The sequence below is a fragment of the Melanostigma gelatinosum genome (assembly GCF_949748355.1).
Source record: "Melanostigma gelatinosum genome assembly, chromosome: 1".
Classification (NCBI taxonomy): Eukaryota; Metazoa; Chordata; class Actinopteri; order Perciformes; family Zoarcidae; genus Melanostigma; species Melanostigma gelatinosum.
The window spans coordinates 1,353,481-1,373,509 of record NC_136634.1 but is presented as its reverse complement, the minus strand read 5'-3'; the positions used below and the strand labels follow the sequence as shown (position 1 = coordinate 1,373,509).

The following is a 20,029-nucleotide window of genomic DNA, read 5'->3' as shown; positions in this document are numbered from 1 at the left end:
GTGTCAGCATCAGCTGCAGAGAGAAAGTCAAAGCTCAGGGACGTTTAACGAGTCTGATCTCTGGAGGCCTGAAGCAGCAGGAACACTCGCCTGCTGAACTCAGCTTGATTGGTCTCCAGTCCGGGTTTAAGTCCTTCGTGTATTTGGGAAAAGATGAGCGAGCACAGAGCTCCAACCTCTCAACATCACAACTTCACAACATCACAACTTCACAACCTCACAACCTCACAACTTCACAACACACAACCTCTCAACCTCACAACTTCACAACATCACAACCTCACAACTTCACAACATCACAACCTCACAACCTCACAACCTCTCAACATCACAACTTCACAACATCACAACTTCACAACCTCACAACCTCACAACTTCACAACACACAACCTCTCAACCTCACAACTTCACAACATCACAACCTCACAACTTCACAACATCACAACCTCACAACCTCACAACCTCTCAACATCACAACTTCACAACATCACAACTTCACAACCTCACAACCTCTCAACCTCACAACTTCACAACATCACAACCTCACAACTTCACAACTTCACAACCTCACAACTTCACAACATCACAACCTCACAACCTCTCAACATCACAACTTCACAACATCACAACTTCACAACCTCACAACCTCTCAACCTCACAACTTCACAACATCACAACCTCACAACTTCACAACTTCACAACCTCTCAACATCACAACCTCACAACTTCACAACCTCACAACCTCACAACTTCACAACATCACAACTTCACAACCTCACAACCTCTCAACCTCACAACTTCACAACATCACAACCTCACAACTTCACAACTTCACAACCTCTCAACATCACAACCTCACAACTTCACAACCTCACAACCTCACAACCTCACAACTTCACAACATCACAACCTCACAACCTCACAACTTCACAACTTCACAACATCACAACTTCACAACCTCACAACCTCTCAACCTCACAACTTCACAACATCACAACCTCACAACTTCACAACTTCACAACCTCTCAACATCACAACCTCACAACTTCACAACATCACAACCTCACAACCTCACAACCTCTCAACATCACAACTTCACAACATCACAACATCACAACTTCACAACATCACAACCTCACAACCTCACAACTTCACAACATCACAACTTCACAACCTCACAACCTCACAACTTCACAACATCACAACCTCACAACTTCACAACTTCACAACCTCTCAACATCACAACCTCACAACTTCACAACATCACAACTTCACAACCTCACAACCTCTCAACCTCACAACTTCACAACATCACAACTTCACAACTTCACAATCTCTCAACCTCACAACTTCACAACATCACAACTTCACAACATCACAACCTCTCAACCTCACAACTTCACAACCTCACAACTTCACAACATCACAACTTCACAACCTCACAACCTCACAACTTCACAACTTCACAACCTCACAACCTCACAACCTCTCAACCTCACAACATCACAACTTCACAACATCACAACTTCACAACCTCTCAACCTCACAACCTCACAACTTCACAACATCACAACTTCACAACCTCACAACTTCACAACATCACAACCTCACAACTTCACAACCTCACAACTTCACAACATCACAACTTCACAACCTCACAACTTCACAACCTCACAACTTCACAACATCACAACCTCTCAACCTCACAACTTCACAACTTCGCAACATCGCAACTTCGCAACCTCTCAACCTCACAACCTCATAACCTCACAACTTCACAACATCACAACCTCACAACTTCACAACATCACAACTTCGCAACCTCTCAACCTCACAACCTCTCATCCTCTCAAACTCACAACTTCACAACCTCACAACCTCACAACCTCTCAACCTCACAACCTCTCAAACTCACACCTTCACAACCTCTCAACCTCAAAACCTCTCAACCTCTCAACCACACAACTTCACAACTTCACAACCTCTCAACCTCACAACTTCACAATCTCACAACCTCTCAACCTGAAAAAATATGTTATGGAGTAAAAAAAAGAGTAAATCTGTAGAAGAATAAAATAAATGTGCAAATGTCATTTTTTCACATTTATTTGTTAATTTTTTAATGTGAATATTTATTTATATATTTTTTAAATAATCATTCTTTGCAAACAAATGACTCAGAAAGCCCACCCAACGTCAGTTGATTGACAGCTTGGCCCTTCAAGGACTCGCAAAAGGAAGTTAAAAATAAAGTATCAAATTAAATAAATACTTGTACAAAAATATACATACAGAAACATTTAAGTAATTTAAAGTAAATTGTTTTAAATATTGTAAATGTCGTAAATATTATATGTATATCTACTATTTATAATATGATATATATATATACATCAATGAACAATTAAATGTGAAAATAAATGACAAATGTGTATATTATCATTTTATACTTTATATTTCCAAATTAATTAAAATCTTTTCTTTTCATGCTACTATATATTTATACGCATCGATTGTATTGAACTATTGCACTTTTTATTGCACATGTATCTGATAACTTTCGTCACTTTACTTTGATTAATGTTATGTTTTGTTATGTTGTTCATATTCTTAGTTTATAAACTTAATCTTTGGTTTTTACATTATTTTTAATCCCTGTTGTTAATTTTACTCTATTGACTTTTATTTATTGATTTTCACCATTTTATTTGTTGATATTTATTTTCTCTATTTCCATGTTAAACGGATCCAATTCTTTCCTTTGTCCACACGAGGGCATTTCATCACTTGATCTCTTCTTCACTTCATCACTTCATCTCTTCATCTCTTGATCACTTCATCTCTTCATCATTTCATCACTTCATCTCTTCATCATTTCATCACTTGATCTCTTCTTCACTTCATCACTTCATCTCTTCATCACTTCATCTCTTCATCATTTCATCACTTCATCTCTTCATCACTTCATCTCTTCATCACTTCATCTCCTCATCACTTCATCACTTCATCTCCTCATCACTTCATCTCTTCATCATTTCATCACTTCATCTCTTCATCTCTTGATCACTTCATCTCTTCATCTCTTCATCATTTCATCACTTCATCACTTCATCACTTCATCTCTTCATCATTTCATCACTTCATCTCTTCATCACTTCATCTCTTCATCTCTTCATCACTTCATCTCCTCATCACTTCATCACTTCATCTCCTCATCACTTCATCTCTTCATCATTTCATCACTTCATCTCTTGATCACTTCATCTCTTCATCACTTCATCTCTTCATCATTTCATCACTTCATCACTTCATCACTTCATCTCTTCATCATTTCATCACTTCATCACTTCATCTCTTCATCACTTCATCTCTTCATCACTTAATCACTTCATCTCTTCATCATTTCATCACTTCATCTCTTCATCACTTCATCTCTTCATCACTTCATCACTTCATCTCTTCATCACTTCATCTCTTCATCATTTCATCACTTCATCACTTCATCACTTCATCTCTTCATCATTTCATCACTTCATCATTTCATCTCTTCATCACTTCATCTCTTCATCTCTTCATCACTTCATCTCTTCATCTCTTCATCACTTCATCTCTTCATCTCTTCATCACTTCATCTCTTCATCTCTTGATCTCTTCATCACTTCATCTCTTCATCTCTTGATCACTTCATCTCCTCATCACTTCATCTCTTCATCACTTCATCACTTCATCTCTTCATCATTTCATCACTTCATCACTTCATCTCTTCATCACTTCATCTCTTCATCACTTCATCTCTTCATCACTTCATCTCTTCATCATTTCATCACTTCATCACTTCATCTCTTCATCATTTCATCACTTCATCATTTCATCTCTTCATCACTTCATCTCTTCATCTCTTCATCACTTCATCTCTTCATCTCTTCATCACTTCATCTCTTCATCTCTTGATCACTTCATCTCTTCATCACTTCATCTCTTCATCTCTTGATCACTTCATCTCTTCAGGGTTCTTTCCTTTCAGGTGAGCTGTATTTTCTTTATAATGGGAATAATAAATACACTTAAAAAGACAGAAGTGATTTAATTTGATTTTAAGGATGAAAGCAAGAAATAAATGATCATCAATATATTCATTTATATTCAAGTGATATAAAATTCCCCACAAACATTCGTCACTTCAAAATAAAATAACTTTCCAGAAAGTTTTCAAAGTTGAAACATTTGAAATAAGGTGAACCGGTGCATAAAATACCTTCTGATGTTAATGAACACATAGATGTGAGATAATACTAATATCACAGCAAACTTTAGAATATCATCAGGAGTTTGAGGGATGAAATTTGTTTTGTATCATACAATTCATACAGGAAGTGCTCAAAATTAAAATATGATGAATCTGAATTACTCTCGAGTGTAAATAGATTGAAGAAAAGCAGCGGAGTGATCTTTAAAGAGAGTTTTAAATCTCCGTTCTCTGAAGTGTTTTCATGCCATCAGAGGGGCCGTTTATTTTGGAGGAGGGTCTTCCTCTTCAGGGTCAGGGTGGAGTTGACCTGCTCGGCCGACAGCAGGCTGTGCCACTGAGCGACCGGCCGCCGCGGGTTGGACAACATGTCGGCCCAGTGCCTCAGCTGGTTCCCCGAGGCGTCGCAGCCCAGGAAGATCTTCCCCATGGCGTCGTTTCGGGACACGGGGTCGTGGTCCCACACGGAGATCACCAGGTGCACCCTCTGGGGAGCAGGAGAGGCCGTCTCTTCAGGTTACGCCTGGGGTTGTTTCTCATTAATACATTCATTTTAATATTCTTTAAAATTAACAATAAACTAAAAATAAAATGTAATTACGGGATTTCTTAAAAGGTATTTTAAGGAGGTAATGTTTAATGGATGACAAATTATTTTTTTATGTGATATCTATGTGAATAAAGGTTTTTTAAAGAGTAAAATAAAGATGCAAATTCATGGTATTAGGAAGAATTCATGGAGAGATAAATTCCATGTTTTTAAGGAGGTAAAACTTATTCAAATTGTAAAAAACAATCAATATATGAAAAGGGTGATATTTGTCAAATTCATTAAACATGGAGATAATTCCTTACAGATACCTGAAGATATTAAAGAATATTAATTATTCTATGGGGCGAACTTTCAAACATTATTCATCTGACCAAATTTAAACAAAAAACACTTCCTGCTGCTTCACAATAAAAGCATTTAACTGGAGAAACACTGGGAGGCTTTTAATGTGAAGAAGTTCAAATGTCCAACAAATGTCTGGTTCTCTTCACTAAACAGATCCTTTGGACTGCGTAATGTGTATCAAAACACATATTAAATCTGTCAGCTTGTATTTCTAAACTCTCACCTGGATTTGGTCAAAGGACACGTTGAAGGTGAAGGACTCGTTGTAATACGGGTTCAGCGTCTTCTTCTTAATCGACGTCTTCTTTTTCTTCCACTTCCTCTTGTCCAGAGCGAGGTGCACCTTCACATACGGATCTACAGACAACAGGAGCTCCGTAAAGTCACGCAGAGAAGACGAAGGAAATGAATAAATGACTGTTCAAAAAGATGAAATGTCTCTTTACTTGTCTGAGGAGTAATAGAGCCTGTAACTCAAATAAAAAACAAGAAAATACATGTTTTAATAAAATTATTGTTATTAAATATTAGTAAATTATTAAAAATCTCACAATGTTTAGAAATACTGAGAAATATTTTGGGATTTACACCAAAAACATTTGAGTCGATTAGTTTTCATTTCACATTAATGCGAACGAAACAAAGAATTCTACATGACACCAACTGGGTCACGCCTTCGTCTCGTTGTCATCGTCATCATCACCATCGTCGCCTACGTCCCAGCGTCATCACCTACAACCTGTCGCCGTCAGCGCCTGATTCTCGTTGTTGCCTCCAACCTGTTGCCGTTCCCTACGTCCCGTCGTTCCCTATGTCCCGTCGTTCCCTATGTCCCGTCGTTCCCTACGTCCCGTCGTTCCTTACGTCCCGTCGTTCCCCACGTCCCGTCGTTCCCTACGTCCCTTCGTCATCGCCCAGGTCCCGTCGCCGTTCCCTACGTCCTGTCGCCGTTCCCTACGTCCCTTCGTCACCACCTACGTCCCAGCGTCATCACCTACGACCTGTCGCCCTCAGCGCCTGATTCTCATTGTTGCCTCCAACCTGTTGCCGTTCCCTATGTCCCGTCGTTCCTTACATCCTGTCGTTCCCCACGTCCCGTCGTCATTACCTACGTCCCTTCGTCACCGCCTACGTCCCGTCGTCATTACCTACGTCCCTTCGTCATCGCCTACGTCCCGTCGTCATTACCTACGTCCCTTCGTCATCGCCTACGTCCCGTCGTCATTACCTACGTCCCTTCGTCATCGCCTACGTCCCGTCGTCATTACCTACGTCCCTTCGTCATCGCCTACGTCCCGTCGTCATTACCTACGTCCCTTCGTCATCGCCTACGTCCCGTCGTCATTACCTACGTCCCTTCGTCACCGCCTACGTCCCGTCGTCATTACCTACGTCCCTTCGTCATCGCCTACGTCCCGTCGTCATTGCCTACGTCCCTTCGTCACCGCCTACGTCCCGTCGTCATTACCTACGTCCCTTCGTCATCGCCTACGTCCCGTCGTCATTACCTACGTCCCTTCGTCACCGCCTACGTCCCGTCGTCATTACCTACGTCCCTTCGTCACCGCCTACGTCCCGTCGTCATTACCTACGTCCCTTCGTCATCGCCTACGTCCCGTCGTCATCACCTACGTCCCTTCGTCATCGCCTACGTCCCGTCGTCATTACCTACGTCCCTTCGTCATCGCCTACGTCCCGTCGTCATTACCTACGTCCCTTCGTCATCGCTTACGTCCCGTCGTCATTACCTACGTCCCTTCGTCACCGCCTACATCCCGTCGTCGTTACCTACGTCCCTTCGTCACCGCCTACATCCCGTCGTCATTACCTACGTCCCTTCGTCACCGCCTACATCCCGTCGTCATTACCTACGTCCCTTCGTCACCGCCTACGTCCCGTCGTCATTACCTACGTAACAGTCGTAACCCTAACGTGTCTTTTGGAGGACTGAATGATTTCGATGTGAGAACTTCTCTCAGTCTGACCTGAAGATCCTCCGGTGTCCATGGGCTTCAGGCCTTTGGCCTCCAGCACCACCAAGGTCAGTTTGGAGGTGGTGGGAACGTAACGCAGAGAGAAGCAGATATCGCCCAGGTTCTCCTCCTGCAGCACACAGAAGTCTTTACAGCAAAGATCACCAGACAACTCAATGAGAAGGAAATGTGTAAGTCCAGGTGCTATGTGAATAAAATGAATATCATCATTATTAATATTAATAATATTAATGTTAATAATATTAATATTAATATCATTCTTGTTTTAAATTGTTATTACTATTATTTTTATTTGTACCCAATTTGTGTGGCGTTTTTTTTCTGACAGTATTATGTAAACAAAATGAAGTTCATAGGATTAAAATAGTGAAAACGAATACATATTTGGTAGTTATGATCAGGACTGAAGATGATGAAAAGCTTGAACTCTATTAATCTCTATTTAATGGTCGTTTTTGAAGCGGACATCAGAGCAACTTTTTTAAAGTGAGGCAATAGATGTTATCGATACAAAAACAGCAACGAGGTTGTAAAAAAACAAAACAATGTCCAGAGTGAAAAACGGGAACAAGGACAAAGAAAACCTCAAACTTGGCGGGCTCGGCGAGGTCCTGCCACTCCTCCATGACGTGGTTCCAGTCCACGTTGCAGAGCTCAACTCTGAGCTCACCGATGATGTTGTGTTTGGAGAACCTGTGGAACTCAAAGATCTGCATCACCACCGTGGACTTCAGCAGCGACGACTTTGATATCTGAGAAAACAATAATCACAGAGGAGAAAGGTGTTGGGGGGAGCTCACCACCATCTAGTTATGTGCCTTAAACTGCTTAGATTGCAGAAGTTAATTGTTGATATTGTTCAATATCCCAAAAAAAACAGAGTTCCAAAAATAGAACTTAAAGAATTTCCAAGATTCAAGTCATTCAATTTATGAACAAGAACTTGGATAATCTCTGAGATTTTAGTGGTAAATGTACAATAAAGAACAACAAAAGATGTTCTCTCCTCTGAATGATACCCCTCTTCTCTCAGCTGCAATGGCCCCAACACGTCAAAGACGACGTCCTGGTGCGTAACAAACAGATTCTGATTCCAGACCTGCCAATACTTTCCTCGACCGCCTCGTACCTGGAAGCTAAACCGTTCGTTGAAGGCGGGCTTCAGCGTGTTTCTGAACACTTTGGTCTCAAAGGTTTTGGACTTGTCGGGGCAGGTGTACACTTTGACGTACGGGTCCAAGCTTCCTCCCAGCTGCATGGACTTCAGGCCATCGGCTTGTTTAATTCCGACCGTGAGCTGTGACAGACGGACAGGAAACAGACAGGAAACTGACCTTTAGTGACACCATGAGTTAAAGGGCAACTCTTAAGCTAGCTGTGATTAGATAGAAAGTCAAGGCAAAGACGCAAATGGACGTAAATAGACGCGAAATCTCGCTGGGTGGCGTGAATGACACTGTGTCATATCTGTACAGTCGAAACTATGTGTACAGATGTACCTGTATAAACCAGAGTCGACTCTGCCGTATTTACGCCTATATGACGATATTCTGAGTGTTGATGGAGCAGCTACAATGTTAGCGTAGCCTAGCACCGATCGATCCGGACTCCATTCAGAAAACAAGCATTTTAAAAATCGTTTGCTTGTCGTCTTGCGGAGAAAACTAACAAAACATGAATTCTGACTTTTTACAAATTGGTATTATTATGTTGTTATTTCTGCATCATTTTTTATCTGTTTAATGCATTTAAATGATTGCAAAACCTTCTTACTTTGGGTTCATACAGCTGTAGTAAACAGCCGAGATGTAGCTCACTAGATTCAGTGAACACAGCTCGGTGAAATTCACGGATGATGTTATGAACCAAACAAGACGGTGTTTAGTAACGTCAAATGATGTCACTTGAGTCAGCATCGCTTAAAGACTACAAGTCTTTTCAAAGTAAAATAATGAAGGTTATGAAGGTTTGGATTTCAAAAGAAGTGAGCCCTCTGTAGCCGCTGATCATCTCTGCTCCAGGCTACATTAGCCGCTAACGAACACAACACACCTGCACTTACAAGTTGTGCATTGTGGGTAAAGTAGGCGCCATGTTTTGAAAAGTGAAGATATCTCTGATTCTGCTGCATCAATTTCGACTCTTTTTTGTTTAAAACCCGTCCGTGTCGAGTCTGTCAGCGTTGCGGGAGTGAAATGATTAAATCAGTGGAGTCCTGTGGTGACGCAGAGGGACACGTGGAGGCTCAGAGGTGGGATGTGCTGGTTTAATCACCTCAGACTGAGCGGCGTTGTAGTCCAGAGAGTAGAGCAGCTTCCCTCTGTGCTGTTTGGTCAATCCGTAGCCGACATCCGCCACATCGGGCTGAACCTGTCGGAGCACGGGAAACACATCAGCACACCTGTTTCATTTAACAGAGAATATGTCACGAGATGTACCCCAAACGCAGACATACGTTGTGGCCACACAGTTAAACAATGAACTCAGCCTGCCTATAAAACCCTCATTCATTGATTCTCAACAGACCAATCTGATCACCGACTCTCAAACTCTTTTCACGTTGTCGTTTGTCAGCGACAGTGAATCGTGTCATCAACATAGAATCGGATTCCCACTTCAGACAGCGCTCACCAGAGATGTGGTGGTTTTTCCGTTCACTTTGCTCAGGTTGATCTTCTCGTTCTTCTTCTTCTGACGCCTCTTCTTGTTGCCTTTGCAGCAGCACTTACAGCAGATACACAAGCAGCAGATCAGAATCAGCAGACCGCCGACCGCAAAGATGGTGTAGATCGCCCATCGAGGCACTGAGGGAGACGAGGAGGTGAAGCAGAACATGCTGATTAAACAGCATCATTGTTACACAGGTGAGCTTTGGTCTGAGGGAGTGCCTTAAAGCTGCATTCTCTCTAGTGGCCACCAGGGGGCGACTCCTCTGGTTGTATAGAAGTCTATAGAAAATGACTCTACTTCTCTCTTGATTTATTACCTCAGTAAACATTGTAAACATGAGTTTATGTCTCAATCTCTAGTTTCAAGTCTTCTTCAATACAGCATGATGTTCATTTAGTACATTATGGTCCATTTAGAGTCACACAGACCATAAAGCAGGGGATGCTTTAGGGCGGGGCTACACGCTGATTGACAGGTCTCTACCACGGCGTTGTCCGGTCTGAGAGTCGTCCGTGTTTTCGTTTTACAACTTTAACTCTTTCACAGTGTTTTAACTGCAAGAAAGTTAATTGTAACATTCTGGTCGACTAAACATCTTTTTCAGTGTTTAGTTGTAGCTCCACCCTCTGGTGCCACTTCTGGTTGCATAAAAACCAAGATGGCGACAACGAAAATGCAGAATTTGAGGCATTAAAACTTCAGTCCACAAACCGATGGGTGCCGTCGATGTGACTACGTCCACTTCTGACAAACAGTCCGGCAGGTCACAGTAAGAGGCTGCTTAATACACAACTACTTCCTTTGCTTTTGATACTTTAAGGACATTTTGCGAATAATATTCCTGTACTTTTGCTTGAATAGAATCTTAAATGGATGTTTACTTGTACTGGAGTATTGTAGGACACTGAGTACTTCCTCCTCGTCTGATTTTTGTCTCTAAACTTTGTGTTTCGTTGAAGCTGCAGAGACTCACGGGGGATCTTGTTGAGAAGGTCGTTGACGAGGTTGGCGGGTTGGTTGAGGGTGGAGTTGGTGTGTGTGGTGGTGGAGTAGTCGGTCACTGGCAGGGTGGTGGTGAAGGGATGAGATGAGTTTGGTGACGAGTGGAGGGCCGGCATGATGAGGATGATGGAGAGAAGATCTGTGGAGGAAAGAGAGTCAGTCTGATGCATCAACACAAATCAATAAGAAGGAACTAAACATGTGACGTATAAACCAGTGGTGGAACGAAGTACATTTACACAGTAATGTACTTAAGTACTTGAGTATTTCCATTTTGCGGCACTACATTTATTTAAAACTTATCGGTAGTTACTTTTTTATATATATACAGTATAACAAACATACGCTATGCTGTTGTTGCTTCCTATTTGGTTTTGAGTATTTTCAATTTCATCAACACATAAAAGAACCTTAAGTTCCGTCATCTTTCAGTTCATCACCAACAACTAAACACTATGATGAGAAATACAAAGGGAGGCGTCTGTGTTAACGGGACGTTCTAGCAGCAATCTGACACCTAGATGTATGTACTTACATATATATATATATATATATATATATATATATATATATATATATATACATATATATATTTATATACTTTGAAAAACATGTCTCCATTTGTTATGCTGATGGCTCCATCAATTAAGATATTTGATATTTAATACAACCGGAAACAAACTAAACTGTGTACAGCCCTACAGTCTGCAAACACCAGATCACAGATCAGATCACACCAGAACAAATGAAAATGGAAAATTAAAGTAATAATAAAAAGAAAAATTGAAAAGAGCACTCCTGAAAACTGTCAGGAACATAATGTGTACACTTTTAATATTCTTGTATTGTACTTTAATATTTACATTTTACTGCATTACATTCATTTAAACTTTTAATTTATTGTTTTATATGTAAAATGTTGATGTTGCTCCTGCAGCTGCTGCTTACTTTTCATTTTGGGTATTTTTAAATGTTCCTTAAACATAAAGGAACCTTTAGTTCTCTCATCCTTCAATTTATTGCAAACATTCAACATCAACACACTAGAAGTATCAAGTATCAAGTATCAAGTATCAAGTATCAAGTATAAAATATAAAGTATCAAGGATAAAGTATCAAGTATCAAGTATCAAGTATCAAGTATCAAGTATAAAATATAAAATATCAAGTATCAAGTATCAAGTATCAAGTATCAAGTATAAAATATAAAGTATCAAGTATCAAGTATCAAGTATCAAGGATCAAGGATAAAGTAGAATATTTTGGAAAGTAAAGGTACCTCAAATGTGTACTTAAGTACAGTACTTGAGTAAATGGACTTAGTTACTGCCTAACAACGGTGACGTACACAATCAAACAAACATCAAGAAACCCTGACATTCCGACATGACTGAAACTCCACCTTCAGGCCTCCACCATGAACAAACAGCAGCACATGAACCTCCGTCTGATTCTCACCGATAACAGCAACAAAGCCTCAGCGGCCACAAGCCGACGAACCATGTGATGAAGTCAACAGGCCAACACCTCCACCGCAGGAATACCTGAACTACTGACACTCACCTGAACTACTGACACTCACCTGAAATACTGACACTCACCTGAACTACTGACACTCACCTGAACTACTAACACTCACCTGAACTACTGACACTCACCTGAACTACTAACACTCACCTGAACTACTGACACTCACCTGAAATACTGACAGTCACCTGAACTACTGACACTCACCTGAACTACTGACACTCACCTGAACTACTAACACTCACCTGAACTACTGACACTCACCTGAAATACTGACAGTCACCTGAACTACTGACACTCACCTGAACTACTGACACTCACCTGAGCTACTGACACTCACCTGAAATACTGACAGTCACCTGAACTACTGACAGTCACCTGAACTACTGACACTCACCTGAACTACTGACAGTCACCTGAAATACTGACACTCACCTGAGCTACTAACACTCACCTGAACTACTGACACTCACCTGAAATACTGACAGTCACCTGAACTACTGACACTCACCTGAACTACTGACAGTCACCTGAAATACTGACACTCACCTGAGCTACTAACACTCACCTGAACTACTGACACTCACCTGAAATACTGACACTCACCTGAACTACTGACACTCACCTGAACTACTGACAGTCACCTGAAATACTGACAGTCACCTGAAATACTGACACTCACCTGAGCTACTGACACTCACCTGAACTACTGACACTCACCTGAAATACTGACACTCACCTGAACTACTGACACTCACCTGAACTACTGACACTCACCTGAAATACTGACACTCACCTGAACTACTGACACTCACCTGAACTACTGACAGTCACCTGAAATACTGACAGTCACCTGAAATACTGACACTCACCTGAGCTACTGACACTCACCTGAACTACTGACACTCACCTGAAATACTGACACTCACCTGAACTACTGACACTCACCTGAACTACTAACACTCACCTGAACCACTGACACTCACCTGAGCTACTGACACTCACCTGAACTACTGACAGTCACCTGAAATACTGACAGTCACCTGAAATACTGACACTCACCTGAGCTACTGACACTCACCTGAACTACTGACACTCACCTAAAATACTGACACTCACCTGAGCTACTGACACTCACCTGAGCTACTGACAGTCACCTGAGCTACTGACACTCACCTGAACTACTGACACTCACCTAAAATACTGACACTCACCTGAACTACTGACACTCACCTGAACTACTGACACTCACCTGAAATACTGACACTCACCTGAAATACTGACACTCACCTGAACTACTGACACTCACCTGAACCACTGACACTCACCTGAGCTACTGACACTCACCTGAGCTACTGACAGTCACCTGAACCACTGACACTCACCTGAGCTACTGACAGTCACCTGAAATACTGACAGTCACCTGAACTACTGACACTCACCTGAACTACTGACAGTCACCTGAACTACTGACACTCACCTGAACTACTGACAGTCACCTGAACCACTGACACTCACCTGAGCTACTGACAGTCACCTGAAATACTGACACTCACCTGAACGACTGACACTCACCTGAGCTACTGACAGTCACCTGAAATACTGACAGTCACCTGAACCACTGACACTCACCTGAGCTACTGACACTCACCTGAGCTACTGACACTCACCTGAGCTACTGACAGTCACCTGAACCACTGACACTCACCTGAGCTACTGACAGTCACCTGAACTACTGACACTCACCTGAACCACTGACACTCACCTGAGCTACTGACACTCACCTGAGCTACTGACAGTCACCTGAACCACTGACACTCACCTGAGCTACTGACAGTCACCTGAAATACTGAGTCACCTGAACTACTGACACTCACCTGAACTACTGACAGTCACCTGAACTACTGACACTCACCTGAACTACTGACAGTCACCTGAACCACTGACACTCACCTGAGCTACTGACAGTCACCTGAAATACTGACACTCACCTGAACGACTGACACTCACCTGAGCTACTGACAGTCACCTGAAATACTGACAGTCACCTGAACTACTGACAGTCACCTGAACTACTGACAGTCACCTGAACTACTGACACTCACCTGAACTACTGAGCTAAGTGTTGCTAAGAAGACACCCCAGAAGATGAGTCACTCAGGTATAGTTCCATCATTGTTCAAAGTCAAAGAATAACTTCATGATGTTAGTTGTAATGAATAAATACATTTTAAAATCAAGTACATTTCTCTGCATTTATAGTTTTCTACTGTACCGAAACGTACTGAACCGTGAATTTTGTGAACCGTTACACCCCTACAGTCAGTACATGTTAGGAGTACTGGCAGTACATGTTAGGAGTACTGGCAGTACATGTTAGGAGTACTGGCAGTACATGTTAGGAGTACTGTCAGATTTCTTCCAACGTTCGTCACTAAAGTCAGTTTCTGAAGAGTCAGAGTCCCCCATGCTTCTTTTACGTTTACTTTCTTGAACATATCGTTTGGATGGTTTTAAAGGAGCGTCCGGTGATTCTATTTTGCACTTCCTTTACGTCGGAGGACCCACAAGAGAAAGATTAAAACAAGAATGGTTTAAAATCGAGCAGCAGAGGTTGACTATCTGACTTTTAGTACAAAGCAATAAAACACGGCTCGAAGTTCCAAAAACACTGGATCCTACATTTCCCACAATGCAACTGGTGGCGCTCTTATTAAACTTGTCCTGCAGCACACAGGCTGTATTTTCCAGTTTGAAATTTTCAACTTTCGACCTGGAAACGTTCCAGATGCCAAACATAAACAAGAAACATGGCCGACGGCGACACGCTGATGTTTCTCTCTCAGCTGAGCAGCCTCCTCATTTATTTGGCATTTTTTGTTGTTGTTTGTTGTACCGAATAGTTTGAAGATTCAATCTTAATGTTGACATTTCAATTCTAAATCAACATTCAAAAGCATTAAATTGTGTTTAAATGAGGATTACGATATTTTACTGCTTGTAGAAATAGATTCCAGAGGTGGCTGCAGAGGACTGATTTTAACTGCTGTGATACAAACTTTTCCAATAACTTCAGAGTGTTGTAAAGTCGAAAAGACGTTTATCGTGACTTACATTAATTTACCTACAATAACAAATACAACCTTTTGTTTCATAAACTAGGAAAGATATATTGGTTCAGCCCAACTGTGCAAACCAGATCTTTATTCTGGAGTCACCTATTAACCTCAGTCTACATCTACATCGAGTGTTTAATCTTTACTATTAAATATAAAGATTAAACACTCGCTTTGCTTCTCATGAATAAAAGCTGGAAACATTTTACTCACTGATGAAGAGTTTGACATCCCGACTCGCTGGCTGAAGAGTTTCTGACTCGTATGTAAATAGGAGACGTGTTGGAGAAGGAGTGGAGAGGAAGGAGAGGAAGAAGAGGAAGAAGAGGAAGGAGGTGACGTCACACAGACTTTTTAGGAAAGAAAAAACCAACAACAAGCTTTGTGCACAGAGAGAGGAAACGTCTCCTCCCTTCATCTCCATCAACTGATTTCACTGCAATCAGAAAACAACAGAGTTCCAACATCTCTCTGTCTACTCACACACACTCACACACACACACTCACACACACACACACACACACTCACACACACACACACTCACTCACGCTCACTCACGCTCACACACGCACGCTCACACGTTGGATCGATCGTTGGATCCGAACTTTTGAGCCGATCGTTGGAGCCGATCGTTGGAGCCGAACTTTTGAGCCGATCGTTGGAGCCGATCGTTGGAGCCGAACGTTGGAGCCGAACGTTGGAGCCGATCGTTGGAGCCGATCGTTGGAGCCGAACGTTGGAGCCGATCGTTGGAGCCGATCGTTGGAGCCGAACGTTGGAGCCGATCGTTGGAGCCGAACGTTGGAGCCGATCGTTGGAGCCGAACTTTGGAGCCGAACGTTGGAGCCGAACTTTGGAGCCGATCGTTGGAGCCGATCGTTGGAGCCGAACGTTGGAGCCGATCGTTGGAGCCGAATGCTGGAGCCGAACGCTGGAGCCGAACGCTGGAGCCGAACGCTGGAGCCGAACGCTGGAGCCGAACGCTGGAGCCGATCGTTGGAGCCGATCGTTGGAGCCGAACGTTTGAGCCGATCGTTGGAGCCGATCGTTGGAGCCGATCGTTGGAGCCGATCGTTGGAGCCGATCGTTGGAGCCGAACTTTGGAGCCGATCGTTGGAGCCGATCGTTGGAGCCGAACTTTGGAGCCGATCGTTGGAGCCGATCGTTGGAGCCGATCGTTGGAGCCGATCGTTGGAGCCGAACTTTGGAGCCGAACTTTTGAGCCGAACGTTGGAGCCGAACTTTGGAGCCGAACGTTGGAGCCGAACGTTGGAGCCGATCGTTGGAGCCGAACGTTGGAGCCGAACGTTGGAGCCGATCGTTGGAGCCGATCGTTGGAGCCGATCGTTGGAGCCGATCGTTGGAGCCGATCGTTGGAGCCGATCGTTGGAGCCGAACGTTGGAGCCGAACGTTGGCACCAGATGAAGACTGAAAGCTCTCGTTCTCTTCACGGTGAACAGAATCTCTAAAGTGTATCTTCACACAGAGACCAGATACTGGAAATGTGTCTGAAGAACACGTTTCCTCAACTGGAAGAAGAGCCGAGAGGTTTACAGACGTATCGTGTCGAGTTCCATCTCGTGTTAAATCAATCAAAGAGTCAAACAACCAATCAACACGGCACATGAACTGAACACCGGGCAGGAAGAGTGAATAACAACCGAATAAAAACAGAAAGGTAGTGACGTAGAAGTACAACAGTAATGGAATGATGAAAGCAATAAAAAAGGGAACGTTTGGAAGAAGAAATAGAAAGAAAGAGACGTAAATAAGGGAGGAAACAACTAAAAGACGAAAACAATAAAGGAGAAGACGAGCTGAAGCAGTGAACGTGTCCGTTGTGTTTTTTGGGATGAAACGACAGACGAATAATAAAGAAAGAAAGAATAAAACAGTGTACAGTACCTGACTGTAACGATGACGCTTTCTGTCCACAAGTTTCATTTCCTTTTATTTAAATCTCATTTCTTCTTCTTTTGTTCAGTCGGCTGAATGTCCTGTTTGTTTTCTGTCGTGCTGAACTTCAGTCGTCCATCTTCAACTCTCACAACTCTTACAGTGAGACGACTTCAAGCTCCAGCAGCACCACACCTGCTGAACACACACACACACACACACACACTCACACTCACACAGAAACACATGCACACACACACACACAAACACACAAACAAACACACAGACACACACTCACACACACACACAGAAACACATGCACACACACACACAAACACGCACACACACACACAGACACACACGCACACAGACACACACGCACACAGACACACACACACCCAAACACACAGACACACACACACAGACACACACACACACACACACACACACACACTAGTTCAAACAGAGGTGGAGTCGTTCCTAAATACCAGTTATTCAAATACGCGTCATGAAGACGTGACGTCAGTGAAGAGAATAAAGTTCCTTCTTTAATTAAACAAACTGCTGGATTCATTCATTCAATTCGTTTTTTACCATTTAATCCACTTATGTTTGTATCTTCACTGCATATATACACACACACATATATGTGTATATATATATATATATATATATACACATATATGTGTATATATATATATATATATATACACATATATGTGTATATATATATATATATATATATACACATATATGTGTATATATATATATATACACATATATATATATACATATATATATATGTGTATATATATATTACACTTATATACACATACACATATGTACATATACATATGTGTATGTGTATATAAGTGTAATATATATATGTGTATATATATATTACACTTATATACACATACACATATGTACATATACATATGTGTATGTGTATATAAGTGTAATATATATATAAGTGTAATATATATATGTGTATATATATATTACACTTATATACACATACACATATGTACATATACATATGTGTATGTGTATATAAGTGTAATATATATATATATATATATATATTACACTTATATACACATATGTATATGTACATATGTATATATATTATACACACTTATACACACACATTTATACAATAACACATTAAGTGGGTTTGCATAATAGACGATTAGTTTTATTACTTTTGCTGAAGAGAACTCAGAGAGTCAGTAAAACAAAGTTCCACTCTGATCTTGTTCAACTGCATTTTATTTGATTAGTCGATGAGACAAACGAGAGCAGGCCCGAGCCAATCACAACGCAGCAATCAGAGCAGGAACCTCTTCCCCGGAAGTCCCGCCTCCTCTAAGGTGAATCCACGCTGAGCTCCATGAGGTCTCAGCAGCTTGTTCTTCGAGGTTCCATGTGGAGCCTTTAAAGGAGCAGATCTTAAGTTCTGAACTGTTCGCCAGCTCGTCTTCTTCTTCATGGACTTTAATCTTGGCGTCTCACAGCTCCAGACAGAAGACGGGCTCCATGGCGCCAATAAAGGGTTAATAACTCCACATGGAACTTTAAAGAGTTCAAAGCCAAATACTGCGTTTCATAAATAAATCAGCTGAACTATTAAAATCTTGATCCTCATTTTGTTCCTTCAATTCAAAACAAATCAGGAATAATCCTCAAACTCAAGGTGCTTCTTCCCGGAGCTTTCAACCACATCTCGGAGAATTGCTCAGTTATGACCCAAAACAATTATGATTTTGTTGTTTCGTCTGCAACTTGTATATTTTACCGTTTCCCGCCTCAATGGGACTTAACCCGTTAGATTTAAGTTCATTAAAAGTATTGATTTTGGGGGAACAAATTATTTAAAAGGTTTAAATGATTTAATATAGTCCCCACTTCTGGTTAAAAAGCTTCTGCGTTTCTTGTTTTCATACTTAATACATATACTATATATATATATAATATTATATATTATATTTGTAATCCAGCGTTGAAACAGCTGCTGACTGAAGCTCAACATTTGATTTCACCTTTAAACTGTAAACAGTTTCCTGCTGTGATCACACGTCATATTTGTGGTGTTAAAATCTGTAAAAACACAAAAACCGTCCTTTACAGGAGAAAGCCGGCCAGCCAAAGATAATATTTATATGTATATTTATACCTCCATGTCCTGTAAATGAATATTACGCTCTTTAAACTACATGTTGGACCCTCCGCGGTGGTTTTATTGAGAACATTTAAATAAGATCAGATATAAATGTGGGACAGTTTGGATGAACACAGAGGATCCGCTGGGTCTGGATGAAGCTTCCTGCTTCCTGCTCTTGTTATGTACACTGAAGGTGAGACGGCAGGAGATCAGAAGTTGATCGCTTTGCCGAAGGAGGCGGCGAGGTTCGCTTCTCTGAAGGCCTCCGACACCGTCTGGGGGGGGGGGGGGGGGGAGGAGGAGGAGGAGGAGGAGGAGGAGGAGGAGAGTTGAGTTCTAGTTTCAGTCTGCTTGAGTATTAACTGGTTATATTTCTTTATTGTGTTGAAAAAAAGATCCTGTGTTATAACGAGAAACTCAATATTGAGAAAGATGTCATTATTGTCATTAGAGTCATAATGGCTGAGAGGACATTTTCTTTCATCACAGTGGCAAAATTAATCTTCCATATTTA

General features: G+C 41.6%; 2 protein-coding genes across 4 annotated transcripts in view; both read right to left on the bottom strand.

Annotated features, from left to right (window-relative positions):
* Positions 1 to 4,329: 4,329 nt before the first annotated feature.
* On the bottom strand, positions 4,330 to 17,497 carry syt8 (synaptotagmin VIII). 3 transcript variants are annotated; one of them, XM_079276842.1, is made up of 9 exons: positions 17,361 to 17,497; positions 10,782 to 10,949; positions 9,770 to 9,942; positions 9,413 to 9,508; positions 8,268 to 8,435; positions 7,723 to 7,890; positions 7,130 to 7,247; positions 5,368 to 5,501; positions 4,330 to 4,733 (listed from the first exon to the last, which is right to left on the bottom strand). In XM_079276842.1, the coding sequence occupies exons 2-9, from the start codon at positions 10,924 to 10,926 to the stop codon at positions 4,497 to 4,499; spliced, it is 1,239 nt and encodes a 412-aa protein (XP_079132968.1). In that variant the 5' UTR covers positions 10,927 to 10,949; positions 17,361 to 17,497; the 3' UTR covers positions 4,330 to 4,496. The 3 variants fall into 3 exon arrangements, with proteins under 3 accessions (XP_079132968.1, XP_079132969.1, XP_079132970.1); XM_079276843.1 differs by lacking the exon at positions 17,361 to 17,497 and adding an exon at positions 15,667 to 15,681; XM_079276844.1 differs by having other exon boundaries at positions 4,694 to 4,769.
* A 1,108-nt stretch (positions 17,498 to 18,605) lies between these two features.
* The window catches only part of dld (deltaD), a 12,699-nt gene continuing 11,275 nt past the window's right edge, over positions 18,606 to 20,029 (bottom strand). The window contains exon 14 of the mRNA XM_079276793.1: positions 18,606 to 19,790. Coding sequence (XP_079132919.1) covers positions 19,725 to 19,790 — 66 coding nt within the window. The 3' untranslated portion in view covers positions 18,606 to 19,724. The remainder of the gene's footprint in view (positions 19,791 to 20,029) is intronic.